Here is a 19954-nt window from a genome sequence, read left to right on the forward strand (position 1 = left end):
ACAACCCCTAATTTTTTGGAGAAAGGACACCAGATGGATGAAGTGGCCACAGAACTGGTTCAAGTGATACTTAACAGTAGGTTAAACATGTGGTTTAAGTTTAGTGCTATAAAAAACACCATGCTGATGGGCTGCAACACAGTTTTCTCATTCTTTTGGATAGTTTGGACAAAGCCCCCAAGGAATATGTGTAAGGACTATCAATGTTGCCCAGAAGAGTACAAGATGCCAAGTACAAGACAGGATAGATGCAGCCAGTCAATTCTAGTGCAAGATAGACCTCAGTGATGTGGAAACAGGAAAGCCACATTATTTCACCTCAAGATCAGGAGCTGCTATATTAACAACCTGTTTATACACATATACACAAATGCTTATGTACAGAAGAGTCCACCTAAAGGTGGGTCTGCAATTTCTTGGAACTCAGTCACTTGATGGTGCTTCTGTATGCATTCAGCATGAGGAATAATCCAGCATACACATGAAATAACAGCTAAACATGCTCACATTTAGCTGGTGCACCTAAACAGTCTATGGCTGCTGGGTCAAAAGGAAAACGTCACAGAAAGGTAGGGAAAACTTAAAGCATGGGAGAAATATTAAAGTTTTGAAAGCCACAGAGCAAGGGATAAATGTTCATTCACATCAATGTTAGCTTTCAAAACTAGAATGCAGGGATTTTACAATGCTATTTTTATAAAAATTAGCTCCTGAATTTTTAAAAATAAATAAAAAAATGCCCAAGCAATTTCCACAAATTTCAGTTTTGGCTTTATTTTTCTACTCTCTGAGTCTCTAATGTCACTTCTTTTTTTTTTCTATTAGAAACTTAAGATGTTGTCTATGTTATTTTCCTGAATTTTAGGGAATGCATTTACTCTTACTATCTACCTAATTAGATTATAAAATGTATTTTAAACAAAATAAAGTGAATCATCTAGTCAAGTACTTAACACGATTTTGTAATATGCATATATTAAATGGAGTCTTTTTAATTTTAAGGTTAAGTTTTTACAGAAAAAAGAAATCACATGCAAAAGATTTTTAGTAGGGGAAACAAACAAGACTCAAAAGATCCCGTATTAAAAAAAAATAAATAAATTAAGATGAGCAACAGGAAAAAGGCCTAACTAACTGCAACTGTGAAACACAGTGACCCAAACTTAGCATTGACATCAGTACAGACTCGACTGCCTGTTTCACACAGCCACACCTTGACAGATATTTGCTGGCACCACCCAGAAAAAACCATGCCTGCACTCAGCCAAGGGTAGCTGATGTGGGACATCACCTCTCAAGCAAAGCCAATATAACTGGGGAAGACCTCAAAAAACAAATCTAAAGAAGAGGAAAATTAGATTCTGGGTTTCTTTTTAAAAGTGCATAATAAATAGATTTTTTTCCCTTAGATCTTTAAATTCTACGCCCTCCACTTAGGAGGCAATATTGTCAAAAAATGGATGAATGTGATTTTGTGCTCTGGGAATTGACAGATTTCTTGTATTTCAAAGAAACCAATACTATACACTGTGGCAATTAATTTCTCCCTAAATTACCACCCCTATGGATTTTACTCTGTTATTTACACACAAGCAATTAATCACTTAATTTGATCCAGTTCAAAATTATTTATTCAATAGAACCTTCGTCTTCAAAAGTACAGAAACCTTTTCTGGATACTTTTCTGTTTTAGTAAGACAATAACAGTCAAACCGCTTTCCTCTCCTAGTGACAAATTCAAACCCAACTTTAGGAGCCAAAAATTAGCAGCAGTGAATAATGCCTGGTAGAAGCTGCTGGTTTCAGTCCTGTTTTCAATCAGCACTGTGCACCCAACTGCAGTACCAGTAATTAACACAATTTTTAGCAAGCTGGTCATGCAAACCAGACTACATTAACTACAGAAACAAAACTCACTTTCAACAGCAACGTCCCAGGACAAGGTTACAGAAAACAGAAATTTGTGGAATTTAATGACCATGCTGGTTCTACATAAATGCTCCAAGGCTATACAGGACACTGACATTTCCAGGAATGTCCATCTGGCATATTTCATATGTATCAAAGTCATAATTACTATAAAAAAATTCAAAAAGAAAAGAGGAAGAAAAAAAAAACCAGCAGAATTTTATAATTATGAAGCTCATCAGAGCAAATACAATCATAATTCAAAGTTAAATGGCATTAATTTTTTTTCCAAACAATTTTTAAACCCTCCCTTGTATTTCTGCATTTTGTGTGCCTGGAAAGTTGCACAAAACATGTTGCTTCAGGGCTGCACCTAATTACATTGGGCATCCAGAAATAGGTGCATCTGACTCAGAATTTCTGCATGCCTTGCCAACCAATCAAACCATAAGAAATGCAAACTATGCTTAAATTAAGCAATAAAACACTGCAAGTTGCAAGTTGTAACATATTAGCATACACCACACTGCAAGGAAGAACTCCACAACAGGAAACAGGTTCAAAGTATATTTATACTGCTGAGAGTCTCTTCACAGCTGTGACTTTACACAACTTGAGTCACACGACCAACTACTCCACACTGAATATTACAGAACAGCACTAAACATCAAATGAGGGTAAGTGCTCTAAAGCAGTGATACCTTTAATTACTTTTTTAAACCTTTATGAATGCAAGGGTTTTCTATTTGATGATCATAGCTCTTTGTAGACAATCTTCCAGACAGATTTAATTTCTTTAATGAGAAATACAGAACTGGTATAAAACCAGACTCAAGTAGCAGATCATGCTGAGAATTTGTCATTTAACCTTACAGTAAAATTATGAGATCAGGCACTGCATTTTGCAGTGGTCCAGGGCAGGTGGGCAATGGGCCAAAGAAATGACCACAAAAACTCCGTGCTTGTCTGGGACTGCACTCAGAAACATCTCAAAGACAGCAGGTGCAGCTGAGCTGTTTCATTTTACTCTTTCACAATACTATGCAAGCAAGTTATGTAAATCAACTGGACCAAATATGGTCCCAGAGATTTCAAAAGAAAATATATTTCATTGTGAGAATGTTACAGTATTTATTTTCATGCCTCAAGGGTGTTATTTATAATTAGCAATTTACACAAAGTTGCTTGAAAATGCACAAAACAAACAAATGGATTAATCCTCAGATATTTTCAATTTAAAAGCTAAAACTCAATGCTAACCATTAGAGAATTGTCTGAGAACTGTAAAGCAATTACAGTCATTGATAACCACTGAATTCACAGGCAACGATATCAGCAATTAAAGGACAGACCAGTAAGTGATCCATGCCAATTTTGAGAACTTTCCACCAACAGCTGCTGTTCCATAGCAGTCCAGTCATTTGACTAACTTGTAAGGTCATTTTCTAAATGGAAAGTGATAAGTCTTAGGTTGGAGTTGCAAGGAGTTCTCGTAGTTGACAGCTATGTGCCAAGCTATGTGGCAATAAATTCCAAGCAACAGGATAACTTAACGTCAACAGCATTATAGTAATACACGTGGGTTTTTAGATTGATACTATAAAGAACAGCCTTCATCTATGTTCATTATGGAGCAAACTCTGCTATTAAACACTGCTTTGCACAAAGGCTGCAAACATAATATACAATCAGCTATCAAACTAAAATACATTTAAGAGCTATTAGAACAACTGAAGTATTTCCTATTCATTTTACATTAGAAAGACATCCAGATCTCCATGCCTGCAAAAGCACAATCATTTTTAGAATGAATAAAACTGTATGCAACAAAATAGGTTATTTTGTACCATACCATTTCCCAAACTCTATGGGTACTTTTGCAGCAGTATTTCAATACTGCTTTCACTTTTCAAAACAAAGTATTTTGCCACTTACTGTCTCTGTTACTCATTGCAAATGATTAAAGTAAAAATGTAAAAACACTGTCTGCAGCATACTGTGATACACTGCAGCTGCAGTGATTTACCATGCAATACACCACTGCACAAGCAGTCACTCCTGAGGCTGCACAAAACGAGATGGCATCGGGTTGATAGAAACCTGCACAATTTAAAAAAAAATTACACAGCACTCTTACAAAATTCAAGAATAAGAAGATAAAGCATCCTATTACTTTACAGGCATTTTGCTTGAGTAAGAGCTTCTGGATTGAGCCTGGAATTAACGGCTAGTAAACAGCTTTAGGATTTGGCCTGCCGTTTGTACCTGCTAAAGTCTTCTTTATCCAAAAGTACTAGAGGAGTTTGACTCAACAAAATATAAATCATGCTCTCTGCTTTCATTAATGCAGACAGCACTCTACGTCAGCGCTTTTATATATACACATATATATTTATAAATAACTACATGCTTGAATGCATCAGAGAGTTTTCTCAAAGCCAAAAGAGTGTGAGGTAAGTGCCAGGATGGTGCTGAAATTTCAAAGGAAATAAACCATGGTGCTAAAAGCTGTGCTCTTTTCACCCTCAGCAACATCCACTGGGTCCTGTTACAAATGTGACCAGTAGTAAGGCTTTAGGTTCCAGTTCCTTCGTCCTCTGAGGGACAACCTGAGTTAATCAGAGAGCATAGAGGTAAGAAAAGATCATTAGTCCCTTAGGAAATCAACTGGGCACAAGCAAAGAAGAAAAAAAATTGACTGGCAGAGTAGCTAAACAGCCACTCAAATTGAAGTCTTATGTCTTAATTTTGAGTAGTATATTAGAAAACACCTATATACTCAAAAAAAAAAAAAAATACTATTTTTTTCCACCTCTCCATTGGAAAAAGAATTTAGAAACACTTCTGACTCAAAAGCTTGATATGACTCTCCATATGAAAAAGAAAAAAAATCCACTGGGTTTTGTTAGGTTTTTTTTGGGGTTTTTTTATGATTTCAGTTTTCTTTTTTCCCCTCAGGATACAAGAGCTGGCAGTCTTACTTGCTATGTCTTTGGGGATGACCAAGGTTTGTTTTAATAAACATGTATTGAATGATTCAATGCAGAACTGAAACAGCAAGCCCAGAGGACTCAACCTATCTAGACACCTACCTGCCTTGACATATATATGTCCATTTTAAATATGTGTCATCCAGAGGGTAGTTTGTAAGAGAGAAAAACTATTTAAGACACTTAATTGCAAAGATCTGGATTGCTGTTTCATCCAAGGTCATGAGCAAAAATACTCTTTTTCACTCCTGTTTTTGAAGAATTTGCACATAATTTATACACAGCTTTAGAGGTTTGGTAGAATGTCCCAGAAGACACAGTTATAATATCACAGCAGTATGATCACTTGAAATTAATTAAACTATCTCAAGAGCATTAAGTTCATCCTCATTCCACACTAGAGACTGCAAAAGTATACAGATGTAGAAGTGTGTTTTGGGAGAAGCAGCTTCCTAAAAACAAACCAGAAAATGAACAAACTACTCCAGTTCATGTGTACCTTTCTCAAAGATAGTCAAGCCTTAGGATTTTGACAGCAACTTGTTTCAAAGAAGCCACAAGACTAATTTCAATATGTTCTTCCATATTATCTCATTGACTGTTTTCCCCATATTCTTACTGGTCTCTACCAGCAACTTAATCTGGCAGTTGTTTTAGCTCCCAGCCTCACAGAGAAGTGTAAAGCTAGGTGTATCTTTAGCACTATTAATTCATCTGCATCCTAGTTTCCCTGCTACATGCTGAGAAGCTGTGCTGTCATTCTGCTTGTTCTTCCACCAGTCATCCATTTCTCTAACTCAGTACCTTCAGACAAAGACAAATAATACAGGAATGAGACTCTCATCAACCATGTGATAATTAATCTTCATAAAATTGTTAAACAATTAAATTCCTAGCTCATGCAGCAGTTCAGCATCTGCCAAAATAAGTGTCACTTTCAGAAAGTGAAGGGAAAATAACACATCATAGACTTAGTTACAGTTTTACTGAGGTTGGGCTTAGTTGCAGTAAGTCAGAAGTGCACTCATGCTAGTCTACTGTCAAGTAGTTTATTGGCACATGAAACGCACTGTATCACATGCTGCTGAGGGTGTCAGACCCAGCAAAAAGGAACAGTTCCATTTGTTGTTTCCTTCCACTCAATGAAACATGCAGAGCTGAATTTCTGGTTTTGTCATTCACTTATAAATGTATATTTAGAAATTTACTAGCCAGATACTTTTTACAGCTATTGAAAGTGAAGAGAAGTAACTTTCTCCTCAGGCAAGGAGGGAGCAGTAAGAGGAGCTGCTGAGGAGCAAGGGTTGTACAGCCACAGGGATGAGCACACAGAGCACACTGCTGAGTCCAGACAGAAGAAGTGAAGAACTGAAATATTAAGAGTTTTAACAATTTGAGCTGTGGTGACAGACAGGTCATACCTCTGAGATATTAGTTCAACAGAGATCATGTTAGGAATTATAAAGGTCCATCTCAACAATGATGACTGGGTTATCATCCTGCATAAAAGACAGTGACAACTGTTGTCTGCAGTGATTTAGGTAAATGCGGGATTATTTAAATGCTCGGATTATTTAATAATGAACTTGTACATTCTCCATTTGTTACATGAAAAAAATTTGCAGATCAGTTAATGACATTCTCCAGAACTGTACCTCTTATGTGCCATCATTTTCACAAGGTGTCCTAACAATTTTCCATTGTTCTTCATTAAATACTGTTTTTAATCAAATTAACGTGCTAATTGTTTTTTGGAACATCTAACCAGCAATTCCCAGGGCTAGACTGCAAGGCAGCAATTCTATTCTCCTGCCAGAAAACAGTATGAACTGTATGTGTAGTGATTTGTTGCCACCACCTGCACACCCTCTAGAGGTAGGGAAGGCAGCCCTCAGCTGGAAATTAATCCACAGATCCATACTTGGAACAGCACAACCTGCCAAGGTCACATATCCATTACAGTATGCCTCACGTTTAAAGACAAGGCCAAAAGACAGAACTTTACCACTGAGCCTTCTCAAAATACTGCCTACAGCAGATAGCCTGTGGGGTCAGAAGCCATGACTGTGATACACGCTGCACTGGGATGAAGGCAGTCACTGGTGCACTGCAGGATGCTAAATATAGACTGGGAGATGAATGGGCCTCTCTCATTACTGATCCCATTTCCAAAACCAAAATACACTTCAGATCTCTTGATCAGTCTGCAATTGTTTCCAGATCTTTACAACTGTTCATACTTTCAGCCAGGATCATTTTCATTTAAGTCTTACTTTATAGAGAAGAATACAATTTTGTCATGAATTAATAAGCTTGAAAAACACAATCAAAATTTGTAAAATCATATTTCTTATATTGATGAGTGCTCTGCTAGTAAATTTTATCTTCCAGGTAGAGATAAAATTTCATATCTGAAATGTCACTGTTTTATCTTAACATATCTGAGTTTTCAGTCACTATCCACTATACTATTTAACTCCTAATGTTTTTTATAAAGGCAAGCAAAAACGAAAATGCTATGACCTTTCACTGTGGTGAGATAATTTACAAATATGGATATATGAAAAATCCTGGAGAGCAAAATCATACAAAGGATTTTTCCAAGTAAATACTTTCCTGCTGAAACTTACTGGCATGGTATTGTGTTCAGTTTGAGACAGTTACTTCAGCTCCAGCTTTCCCATTCATGAACATCAGCAATAAAAACATTTAATCTAATATTAATATACTTTTAGATGTCTTTTATATTTCACATGTATTATTAACTCAGTTATGGTTTCAAGGAAAAATTCCCTGGACAAGAGTAAGACTGACTGAATCCCTTTCTGCAGAATAAGTCCCTGAGGACTGCATTTCTCACCGAGTTTCTGAATTCCAGAGGTATTTCAGATGCATCTCCCAGGTTTTTCTCCAAATGTAGATGTAGCCATGCTGGAGGTCAGACACTGGACTGCATCTTGCTGTCCAGCTGCAGCCCTTCCCATGGAATGACCTGTAAGAGCAGCTAAAAAGTGACCTCAGCTCCAGCAAAGAGTGGACCCAAACGGGAATAAACCAGCGGAGGCTCAGCTTCAGCAAGATTTACATGAATATTTACCAAAGGAAAAGCAATCAGGAACACAATCAGGTAGTGAACAAAACTTTCATGTTGTGATATTTCCTCAGATCTGCATACAGGGTCAAGACCTCGATGGAAGAAAAATGTAGGTCAATACCATGTTTTATTTACATATAAATCCAGTAAATTGACTCATACTATTGCTTCAGCTTTCTCTCTACAAAAAACAGGTAAAAGGGGAGGGGGAGAAATATTAAAAACATATTATTAATAGAAGACAAGCACATTTCTAACCTGAAAGTAATACATAGTATCAACCAAGTAGGGTTACAGTCAAGTAGACCTTCATGAATTCTCCCTTGCCTCAATGATTGTGCTCCCACACAGAAAGATAACTTCTTCTGCCTCTGCAGTGCCACAAATGCTCTCACCATAACTCTCCCCGTGTAATAACTCCAAAGAGCAAATTCTCATGCAGAGTGCCCCCATATAACATGGGAGCATTGAAGATTTCAGATTAGTCCTACCTCTCTCCAAGGAAGAATTTCTCAAGTAAAACTAAAGAAGCTTTATAAAATCTCTGTAATTCAGATGACTTTCTGCCATCATTAATGAAGGAAAGATAGAGCATTTATCACTGTTCAGTTTGATGGTTTCTAGTAATTACTCTAGTAAATACCTAAATCTATTAATAACACCACTAAAACGTATATCTACAAGAATTTTCAGGATGAAAGTCAAAATTCCTTCCAAGAGTATTTGTAATTCAGGACCATCATCTGTCTCATCGTAGCCAACAATAACCTCTCAACTCCAACACCCCACCCAGCAAACAAATTATTTGCAAAGACAAATCACAAGTTTAGTCAGCAGTCAGTGTGACCTTTCAGGAAGGATAATTCCCTTTCAGACTGTATCTCCAACCATTAAATGAAATCTCTATTTTCCAAGTTTAAGGGGAAAGAAATACATCTGCTTGAGCAAATTGTATTATATAAAAATTTACAACGCCCCCAGACATTAGCAAAGCTGTTTGTCTTTTATTCTGAATTCTGCTTCATCTTTGGTCTGCAGATGTGGTTGGGACATATCAAAGAGAGAAACATGCACAGATTCATCATCTAGAAGCTGAATAAGTCACTTGAGGGCATGCACACTTATTGTAACTAGCCATAGCTGCACCTGAAGTGTAGTGGAGCCTCCCTGAAGAAGAAACGTTATATTAACATTTGTAGTAAGTGTGGCCCAAGGCACAAGAAAGGCCATTGAAGTGAGGTGAGGGTTGGTTTCTTCTTCAAGTAACAAGCAAAAGGGCAAGAGGAAGTGGCCTCAAGATGTGCCAGGGGAGGTTTAGATTGGATGTTAGGAAAAGTTTCTTCACAGAAAGGATTGTCAAGCATTGGAACAGGCTGCTCAGGGAAGTTTATTCACTTCCCATCCCTAGAGGCATTTAAAAGACCTGGGGTAGATAGGGAACTCAGAGATGTGGTTTAGTGGTGGATTTAGCAGTGTTAGATTCATGGTTGGACTCCATCATCTCAAAGACCTTTCCCAACCTGAATGATTCTGTGATTTGATGCTTCTAAATTCTCAGAACTACATTCAAAAGGACAGGTCTAAGAAAAACCCTCCCACTGCCAGCATAGGCTCTTCCTTCTTCCCTCCCTGTTGCACAGATACCTGCACATAGCTTGTTCACACACGGGTTTACATTTCCTGCCGTCTACACAGATCCTTCTGCACAGAGCTGCAAAGAGCAAGACTGTGCTCCTTCCTGTGGCAATGATTCTTCTGGTACATGCAAATCAACCTGACTTTACAGATAGATATCAACTGCAGAGAGATGCAAACAGAAAAAGAGACTTCTTTCCTCCTAATGAATTCAGATACTTCTGGCTTCAGTCAGCTTAACTTTCTTGGATGTTAAAGAGTTTTTCAAGCTGATGAATTCACTGTGTGATTTTTCTGGAAACATGGAAATTTCATTTTCTCCAGTGCTGGGCTAGCTGATGGGAAGAGGACATCACCTGCTTACCAGCCTGGCAGTAGTGTGGCTCTCACACCAGCCTCATCAAGCCAGCTTCAACTGAGCCATCACCTGTCATCTCTCCTGTGACAGGGCAGTTTCACTGTTAAAAACATGCACTTACAGAGACTTTTCTCACAGAGAGAGTGGCCTACATTTTCAAACTCATTGTCAAGGATCAGTGGCCTTCCATCTACACCACCTATAGAAATGCAACCAAAGCACTATTTCATCTTAATTTTCCCACAAAAGGTACTCTCAAGTAGGTCAGGACTCTCACCCATATTCAGAAAGGCCCAGCAGTAACTTTTAAGTGCACTCCTGTCAGAAGAGGCTCAAAGGGAAAGATTTGTGCGTTTACTTCTAGATACCATGGTTATGGATGAGCTTAGGCCACATAAAGCAATTAAATTCAATGCCCTAGGAGAAGTTAGATGCTGTTTCTGACTGAATGATCTCAAGAGTGTGTGCAAGTGTTCTAATCTATGACACGAGTAAAATAGGAAGTATCTGAATGTGTTCAGTAGCATTTTTTTTTTCTCAAAGCATAAAGTTATTCTCTTGGTTTGATCATATTTGACTCCTGGCAGCAGAAAGTTCCTTCCATATGGTATCAGGTGTGACTGCAATAAAAGAATTAAAACTCTACAGAAATCTCAAAAGGCATTAATATGTTTGCTTGGTCAAACTATGGAGTCTCAAAGCAAGAAAGAAGCCAAGACAAACAGGAATATATTGCTTAAATCAAGTCGTGGGCAGGTACTGAACTTCCTTTCTTCATTATTTCTAATCAGTTTAAGAGCATGATTCATTTGTTAAACTTCATTCTGTACAAGTGGGGAGAAAAAAGTGAATTACCCATTGAATGCACAATAGAATAATGAAAGGAAGCTGCAGGTACTTCATGCTTTTGAAAACTATTCACTCTTCAAGAAAATGCTTAGAGACATATTTATGTCCATCTCTGTTAAGGAAAACACACACATTTATGTTTAAAGATTTTCTTGGATGAAGTCCAAACAGAAAATTTCAGATATGCCTGGCTGGAGGACTGTGTCCACCTCTGCATCACTGGACCAGACTATACATATTAAGAAATAATCACAGAGTCTTTCAAGCAGAAGACACTGTCTGAGACTACACTTCAGTGCCCCAAATGATGAACGTTTTGCTGAGCTTCCTGTAACGCAATTACACGGCAACTCAGATAGCTATCACAAGATAAATCTAAAGCTCAACAGAAAATTGAAAATATTTCTTGATTAGGTGCAGCTGACCTATAAGACAGCCTTTGAACTTTTAATTAATATCTTTAAAGGGAAGGGGGATTTTGCACATGAAAGGGCAACTCCTTAAAACTATTTTGCAATTGATAAACTGAACAATTCAAGAATTTTCTACCTTAACTGACCTGTGGTGGCAATCTCTTGGGTAATCTACATCTGCTCTCTTACAGGAAATCTGTAAAACCAATTTACAAAAAGAAATAAAAAATCTTGCAGAGAAAACAAGGAGAAAAAAGAAATGCAAGTTCCCCCAAACTCAGTATATTTTATATAACACATGTTTACAAATGAGTCTAAATGCACCAGCATTACCTTAAAAACCAAGAATGCATGCTGTATGGTGTTAATGGTTGAGAAATGGTATGGGTGCTAATGTTAATGAGAAAAAACAACATTTACTGTGAAATAAAAACATCTGCCTCAGTAGGAACAACATAGTAAATTATGTCTACTATGTATACATGTTAAAGATATTTTGATAGATAGTATTATTCATGCTTTCTCCTCCATCTTTTCTACCTGAGAGCAGAAGACTCTATTTTGCTTCAGTTAAAATCAGTTGCAAATTTCATTAATATTCATCATTTATATTGATGAAAATATGAGCCGTATAAGAATGCTAAACACTTGGCAACTAAGTTTTACCTTTGAATTAGTAAGAAATAATTACCTTACTATAGTGAGATTTATTTGCACTGTCAGCAGTTTACATTGTCTAGGAATAAAAGGTTTTCCTTCTATAGATTGTCTCCATAAAAAGAAGATTAATAAAGTAACAAACCACGTGCTTTTCCTTTCCATTGAAACAATTATGAAAAATTTAACTGCATTTTTATGAGCTTTCTTAAATATGTTAATTATGCTTATTCTCATGAATAGGGAAATCACTATTATTAATTGAATAATCATTGGTATTCCATTTGATGCTACAATTATTTGAAATTTTTGTGAAATATTAGTTCAATTGTACTTTCATCTAATTCAGGAAACTTAATTAAGTTACAATCAACAGTAAAACAGGGTGAATAGCTATTAAAAATATAGTCAAACTTGGAGCATGCAAAGAGATCAAGTCTGAATAGATATCATGACCTATTTTTGAATAAGTTTGGAAAAGTTGAACAACAGAGAAACTTTAAAAAGTGCCCAGTGAAGAAAGGTGTCTAGATCATTAAGATACTCTTCAGGGCCTACTTTGAAAATCTGTCACATAAATACTTTCTCACAGGTAATTAAAATCTTTATAAATTCTTCCTTTAATTCACTAAAACCACTTCTCCTTTGAGAACACATATTTAATGCCATACTAGAAATTCATATACCATCCCTTAGAATAAATCTGTAATTTTGGGCAGGTTCTTTCATCACATGAGACCATGGAAAGTTACCCAAGAGTCCCCACATCCTACAAGACACTCAATAAAAATGACAAGAAATGCCTCTCCAAAGACTGGCACACCAAGAAAAATAGATCTGAGATAGGAGTCTCATCCCAACATTTAATGCTCATTGCATGGGTTTTGTGATGTGAGAAAAAAATACAGCAAAAAGATAATTATTAAAAAACCTCTTAACTCATATCTTGCTTTAAGAGGAGGAAGATTCTGCTTGCAAAGGTTGTAGATTAATTTGAAACTCCAATACAAACCTACTATCCACATTCCGAAACACAATTCCTAATCTTATTTAAGAAATAAACCTTATGACAAATAGAAGAAAGTCCACGTGCATGAACTTTCCCTCATCCAGTTCTTGGTGACTTTTTCTCAAAGCAAGCCTTTTGCAGTCTTCTTTGTGGAAAGCTGTGGATCTATTTTGATTTTTATAGAAAATTAGGCGCTTCCCTTGGATAACCATTCTTGAGTCAGAAAGTAAAGCTAGTACAAATGAGAAAATTTAGTAGATCAATCCTCAAAAAATAAACGTGATTTTACTAAGGTAGCATAAACATTCCTGATACTTATCTACTGAAAATCCTGAGGTGGAAAATAACTCTCCAACAACAACAACAACAAAACAACATCAACAAAAAACACCACCACCACAACAAAAATAAACAACTCACTCCCCCCCAAAAAAGAACAACAACAAAAAACCAAACAACAAACCAACAAAAAAAAAAAAACAAGCAAAAAATAGAAGCTAGATGTTATTTAGTGCCCATGACAGGGTTCCAGGAGAGGTCTGCTGTCCATAAACAGCACCAGGAAAGAGGAGGAATGAAGCATGGCTGAACATTCAGTCTTCTCTACTAATCACAAAGAAAAGGACAAAGAGGGCAAAGTTTTTAAAGACTGTGCCATCTCCACTGCTCTGGCCAGTACACAACGACTGCGACAGAACAAGAAAATACCGGATGCGACCATAAACATCTCTGAGCACAGCTAAGGGAAAAGCAGACATCTGCACCTGGTGCAGAACAATCCCATGTATCCATTCAGGCTGGGAACCCACTGTTCGGGGGGCAGGCCCAGCAAAAAGGGCATTTCTGTGGACACAGGAGGTTGAGCAAGGCAACAGCATGATTTTGTCAGATATAAGGCAAGCAGCAAGCAACTACACAGTCTGCCACTGGGACTGGCAGACTGAAAAAGTTTTCTTCTCTACTCAGCATGATCTTGCACACTAGGGCAGTCAGTGATCCCAGCTGAACAGGGATGTGAAGAAGACAGAGGAGATGCTGGAGAGCAACCATGATACTCAGGAGCCTTGAGCTTTTGTCTTGGAGCAGTTGATGGAGCTGAGCATGTTTGGTCTGACAGAAGGGTGATCTAACAGGTGACCCTGTAGCAGCCTACATCTACTTGAAGGTAAATCAAAATGATAAAGAAGCCAAAATCTTCTCAGCAGTGACAGAACATATATAAAGGGACAATGACCATAAATTGCCACTTGGGAGGTTCAGGGTAGCTCTTCCATTCTTCCCTCCCCATGTCAAACCCCCTCTTTTTTCAACAGGCAGGTTGCAGACCTGCAGGTTATTCAGCAAGGTGGTGGGATTTTCAACCAGGGAAATTTAGGGCCTGTCCAGACAAAGCCACCTCACACGACTGGGAAGAGTGTATCTCCCAGCTGGACTGGGTAACTTCCTAAGGTTCCTTCAAAACAATGAGAAATATGCACATGTATAGAATCACAGACTGCTTCAAATGCAGCAAATCACTGCTGAAGGGCATTTAAATATCCACTTTAATTCACTGTACCTGAAAGAAAGTGCTACTAAGGTTTGTGTGCTACAGTTAAAGAATTTTAAATTTGCATCTCCTCAGTACTCAATAAGACTTGATTTGCTACATATTTATGTTGTCAATGCTGTTGTTTGTTAATTGTAAATATCATGTTTTTATTTGTTTTAACAAACATATAGAAATACATTGTTGCCCTAACAGCAACAGATCCTGACTCTGAAATGGTGCCTGAAAAGATGAAAGCTGTACAGTTACCCATAAAGCACCGGGAATTAGTTCATTAGCTGCCAGAAGATGGAAAAAAGAAAGAGATAAAATAATTTCTCCTACTTTCAATAGCATGAGAACAAGCAAGTCCTTTGGGTGTTGCACATGACTGGTTTTCTAATCAGAATAAGGAGCGTCCATTATTATACCAAGGGCACAGTGTGATGCAGCTCTGCTAGCTCACATGCAAAGACCTGCTGGTCAACAGCCATTCCTGATCATTACTGAGCTATATCCTTTCCAGCAGATCTGGAAGGCTAAAATAGCTAGTTAAATCTTTGATGGCATCATTACATTTTTTTCATAAATAATTTTTCAGTCATTTTTCCATCAATAACACAAAAGACAAGAATAATACTGTACAGGCTCTTGCAATTCAGCTCATGCTGCATCTTTTCTTCTGCAGTGGCCAGTGGGGGATGTCCATGAAAACCTATCAATACAGGCCATGCAACGTGTTCCCACCCTTGTGCACACATCCAGATGTGTGATTTGGAATTCAGAAGCTTCCAGAGCAAAAGTTGGTAGCTTTGGAAAGCGAAGGACATCCCCACAACAAACGTCAAAGACTTCTGCATGGAATACATTACAAAGAAGTCAGTAAGAAACAGAAACTTTATTATTCCTGAAATAAATCCAACATGTTAAATTAGGAAACTTATGCAACTAATTATATCCTACCAGTATAAACAGTATCAAAGAGCAGTATTTTGTTTCTGAACATCTCATGCCATCTCATTTTCAGAACGTCAATTAAGAACAAAAATAATACAAAGCCCTTATGATAACTGAAGATGAAATCCAGAGTGAAATTTGCAACAAATCTGGAATTCCCCTTTGATCATTCTAAGGCAATGGCTGCACATTTTTATGACACCAAACAAGCCATAATAAAGTGCAACAGCAATAACAGAAAGAAATGCTGTGACACTCCAAGACAATGCTTTTGAAAAGTCACAGCCTTTTAATGTAAGCACACGTGTTAAATATGCACATGGCTCCATGTGTAGGTGATGTGGTGTGGCATAAAGCAGTATCTCAAATGAAGGTTTTCAAAAACTTGCAGGAAAGATCTTAAATTTTAATAGGCGTTTCAATGTAAAGAACTACTGAGGCGCACAAAAAAGGATTCAAGAAACATATAATTTATGGCTCTGCTCTCCAGCACAACTTTACTGAAATCAAAGGCCTTTGCTCGAGAGTAACTTCTTCCCCTGGCTGCAGAAGTTTGCAAAATAGCTGTCTTTTTTAGAATCTGGCAGGTTTGTATTTACAAATAAACTAACCAATTGACTTCTGAATGTAGGTCACAACACTCATTCCTTAGGTGGCTGGCCTATTTTTATCTTATTTGAAAGGGCAAGAACAAAAAAAAGAGCTAACTGGGCATAGTTCTCAGCTCTGAAGTGTTTTCCCCTATGGGAGTGATACATTAAAATATCATCAATACCACTGCATGAATGATTTCTTATTTGTAACAAATCTTCAATTCTTATTTAAAAAATAAACACGCAAATCTAAACTGCTAGATCCAAGTCTTTAGAACCAAAACTCTGTAACCACCCTTGCATGACTTCAACCTGCATATCAGATTGAGGTTTCAGGAGACCAGTGATCTACTGAAAAGGTCTCACCCCAGATAGCCCATTCCTGTAACAGAAATAGTACAGAGCTATAATGGGCTGCACTGCAGTCAAGAATAGCTTAGCACTGGTAGAAACAGACATCTCCTCCATGTACTTTGTAATGTCTTTGCAACCCTAAGCTACTCGTCTCAAGACTGCTTTTTTCAAATAGCTGTGGCTTTTTTGTTTTGGTTTGGTTTTTAATTCTGTAAAAAAATCTGTTTTCCAAGATGCAACTATATTCGATCAAGTGGCTGGGAAAAAATGAGCCTGGAAACACCATAAATATTATCCTATTATCTGACTGTGATTAAATCAGAATTATACAAACACATTAAAATAATTTGTAGACTGTGGCATCACTGGCAATAAGGATGGCTGTCAAACTGAAATCCAATGGAACTTCAAACGCACCTTAAACACTGTATCAGTGACAGATACTTTAAGGTAATAATATTACTAGGTGTCTTATACTACAGTAATGTTTCAAGATCTTTCACACAGATCTGTTCAGATAAAAGATGTAATGCTGGCATTACATTTGCCAAAATTGCCATTTGCAATTAAAAATTAAAACTGGCACTCTTTCTATGCAGGCAATTATCTAAACGCAGCTGGCAATCTTCCTTGTTTACAGCGCTGCTGTGTCATGACTACACTCCGGTTGGAAATTTACCACCTTTTTTTTTTTTTAATTTTTTTTTAAAGGTTTAAACTTCTCAGCTGTATTTCTAACTCGAACTTTTCTGGTTTTAAATATTTCTATGACGAACTCAAACAAAAAGGTCCAAAACTATCATTTGCATATTTTGGCTGGCAACTTCAGGCACTGACATAAAATGATTCCTAGTACATATTTTGGTGGTTGTTGCAATACTAATTTACATCCATCTAGGCCACAGAAAAACACCTGTAAGGACCCAGACAGCAAAATGTACCAAATAAATGCCCTCCAAGAAGAACATTTTGGGTGTAAGAGTTGATTTTCAGAGTAAAACAGAAATAATGGGAAGATCTTTTAAGTGGACAAAAATCCTTTTACTGAATAATATATGACATTGAGCACATTTCTACTACTTGCTGTCTATAGTAATTGTCATCTACTAAATGAATCTTTCCACAAATTATCTTATTAATCAGACTGCCATGTTTTTGGCACATTTTACTTACAACAGCTGCTATTAAAGTAAGATTTGAGGGTTCCCCTACTGCTGGGAGAGGAGCACTATTTATGCTTTCAAACAGCTTTTAGGGAACAGTTGCTTTTTTTAGCCAAGATGCTGCAGCCGCTAGCTTGATTTCCGTGACTATCCTGAAATACAGTTACAGTTACAGTTACTTACAGCTTATCAGTTAAATATTCTGATTCGTTTATGATGTATTTCCTATAGTCAAACATAACAATAAATTGTATTATATCCCCAATACAGAAATGCTTAACTTCCTTCCTCTGTAATTGGTCACGTTTTCACCCATAAATATGATCCACTGTTACAACTCCTTGACAGACTTTGCCGCTTGTTTTGCGCAGCCATCAAAAAGGATTTTGAGTAGGGCCTTTCCCCCGAATACTACCAAAACCCATAAAACCAGAGGATTGCTAATGAACTGAGGAGCACGGCTGACCCCAAGGACACTGCAAGCAAGCAGCGACAGCCACGGGTCCCCTCGCACAGGTGTCCAGGGCAAGCCTCTTGAAGTTAAAGCAGCACAAGTTTCGCAGCGCGGTGACAGCACCGCTCTCCGCTGAGCGATGGGACGGAACACAGATTTCCGTCGCGGGCTTTTTCAGGATGAGTGCGGCAGGAACCGTCACTTGCTGAGACCAAAGCTCAGCAGCCGCAGGCACCGGCGCCGCTCGCCGCACGCTGCCAGCGGCAGGTGGCCGCACCTGAGGCGCAGCATCCCGCGGCGAGCCCCCGCGTGGGAAGGCGCCGTCAGCCGCACTCCCTGCGAGGCGGGGACCAGGGGCGCCCGGAGAACACTCCGGAGGCAGAACCGAGCGCTGCGGCTCCGCCGCGGTAACTTTTCAAACCGCGCAGCGCTCGGTGTCCGCTCGGCAGGACAGGCGCCGCGGGTACCGCTGGCGTGCCCACTGTCCCCGGGGAGCACCCGGCAGCCGCCGGCATCCCTCGCTCCGTCTAATCTCGAGGCCGGCGTGCGGCATCAGCGGGAGCGCCGTGCAGTCTCCCCCCGCGCACACCGGCTGCCTCGGGCGCCCGGGAGACCAGCGAGCATGTGCTCCCTGCCGTGCTCCCTGCCGTGCTCCCCGCCGGTTCTCTGCCGGCTGAACCGAGCTTTCCCCCCATCACCTCCCACCCAGGGCTGCGCGGGATTTCCCGCCGCCCGCGGAGAGCCGCGCCGCAGGTGGCAGCGGCTCCCGCGCCTCCGGTGACTCCTCCCGGGCACTTTCGGCGCGACTCGTGGGGTACTCGTACTCCCCGTGTCCCGGCAGGAGTGATGCCCGGGGACCGAGGGGCAGGGGTGGAGGTACCAGCCGCGCCGTGCGGCGGGGCGCTGCTCAGGACAGGTGTGGGAGGCAGACCGTGGGACGAACGGGAGGGCTCGGGACAGGACAGGACGCGACGGGACGGGAGGAGAGGGGAGCGGGTCGGTACTCACACGAAGGCGTGGTAGACGAAGGCCCATCCGCGGGGCCGCTCCAGCACGTTGTACAGGTAGTTCTGCAGGCGGCGGTACTTGGCGTTCCTGCGGCAGCTCGGTCCGCTGCTGTACGACAGCGGCTTCCCCAGCAGGCTCATGCGGGCGCCGTGCTTCCCGCGGCGGCCCTCCCGCAGCCCGGCGGGGGCGGCCGCGCCGCCGGTGCCCAGGAGCAGCAGGCCGTCGCCGCGGGCCGCTGAGCTCGTCAGCGCCCTGCCCCGGCCCGACTCCACATCCTTCATGCCAGCTGCCGCGCCGCTCTTCACCCAGAGCCCCGCGGAGCCGCCCTCCTCCCCGCCGCCGTGGTTGCGGGGCATGGCATCACCCCGGGCGCCGGAGCGGGCGCCGGGGCCGCGGCGGAGCAGGGCGCGGGCGGCGGCGGCCAGGCACCCCGCGGCAGCAGCCCGCAAGAGGCAGCGGGGGCCGAGGGTCTCCGGGCGGCGCCCGCGGGGCGCGGGGGCGCGGGCCACTTTGGGCGCCCGGCGCGGCGGGCCGGCCTGCGGCAGCTTCGCGGGGGCCCCGGCGAGGGAGCGGGCGCCCCCCCGGGCGCGCTCTCCTCCCGGGCGGCGGAGCCCCGCCGCCGGTCCCCGCAGCGCCGCCCGGCGTGGCTCCGCGGCCCGGGACGGGGAGGAGGGAGGGAGGGCAGCTCCTCGCGGCTCCGGCGGAGAGGCCGCGGCTCGGCGGTGCCCGCCGCCGCCCGCTCCCTCGCTGCCTCCCGCGTCGTTCGGCTCGGCCGGGCCGGGCAAGCTGTTGCTCTCGCTCCGAGCGGCGGAGAAAGTCGGCGAGGCGGGCGGGCCGGTGGGGGCAGGCGGGGGCCGCGCCGCCCGGAGCCTTCGCGTCCCGGGGCGCGAGCGGCAGCGGCAGCGGCGGTGCCCGCGGTGAGGCGGACGGAGAGCGGCTGGCGGGACGCGGCGCCCGCGTTCTACGCGCGCTCCCGGGAAATGT

The 19954-nt window shown here is 41.1% G+C and overlaps 1 protein-coding gene across 4 annotated transcripts in view; it reads right to left on the bottom strand.

Annotated features, from left to right (window-relative positions):
- Nucleotides 1–19329, bottom strand: part of KCNQ5 (potassium voltage-gated channel subfamily Q member 5) — a 283110-nt gene extending 263781 nt beyond the window's left edge. For 3 of the 4 annotated variants that reach the window (XM_059468562.1, XM_059468561.1, XM_059468559.1), the window contains exon 1: nt 18971–19326. In XM_059468562.1, the coding sequence (XP_059324545.1) occupies nt 18971–19326 (356 nt within the window). Of the gene's footprint in view, nt 1–18970 lie in introns of all 4 variants that reach the window. The other variant, XM_059468563.1, reaches the window with a different exon arrangement.
- Between the last annotated feature and the right edge of the window lie 625 nt (nt 19330–19954).

The sequence above is a fragment of the Ammospiza nelsoni genome, chromosome 3 (assembly GCF_027579445.1).
Source record: "Ammospiza nelsoni isolate bAmmNel1 chromosome 3, bAmmNel1.pri, whole genome shotgun sequence".
Classification (NCBI taxonomy): domain Eukaryota; kingdom Metazoa; phylum Chordata; class Aves; order Passeriformes; family Passerellidae; genus Ammospiza; species Ammospiza nelsoni.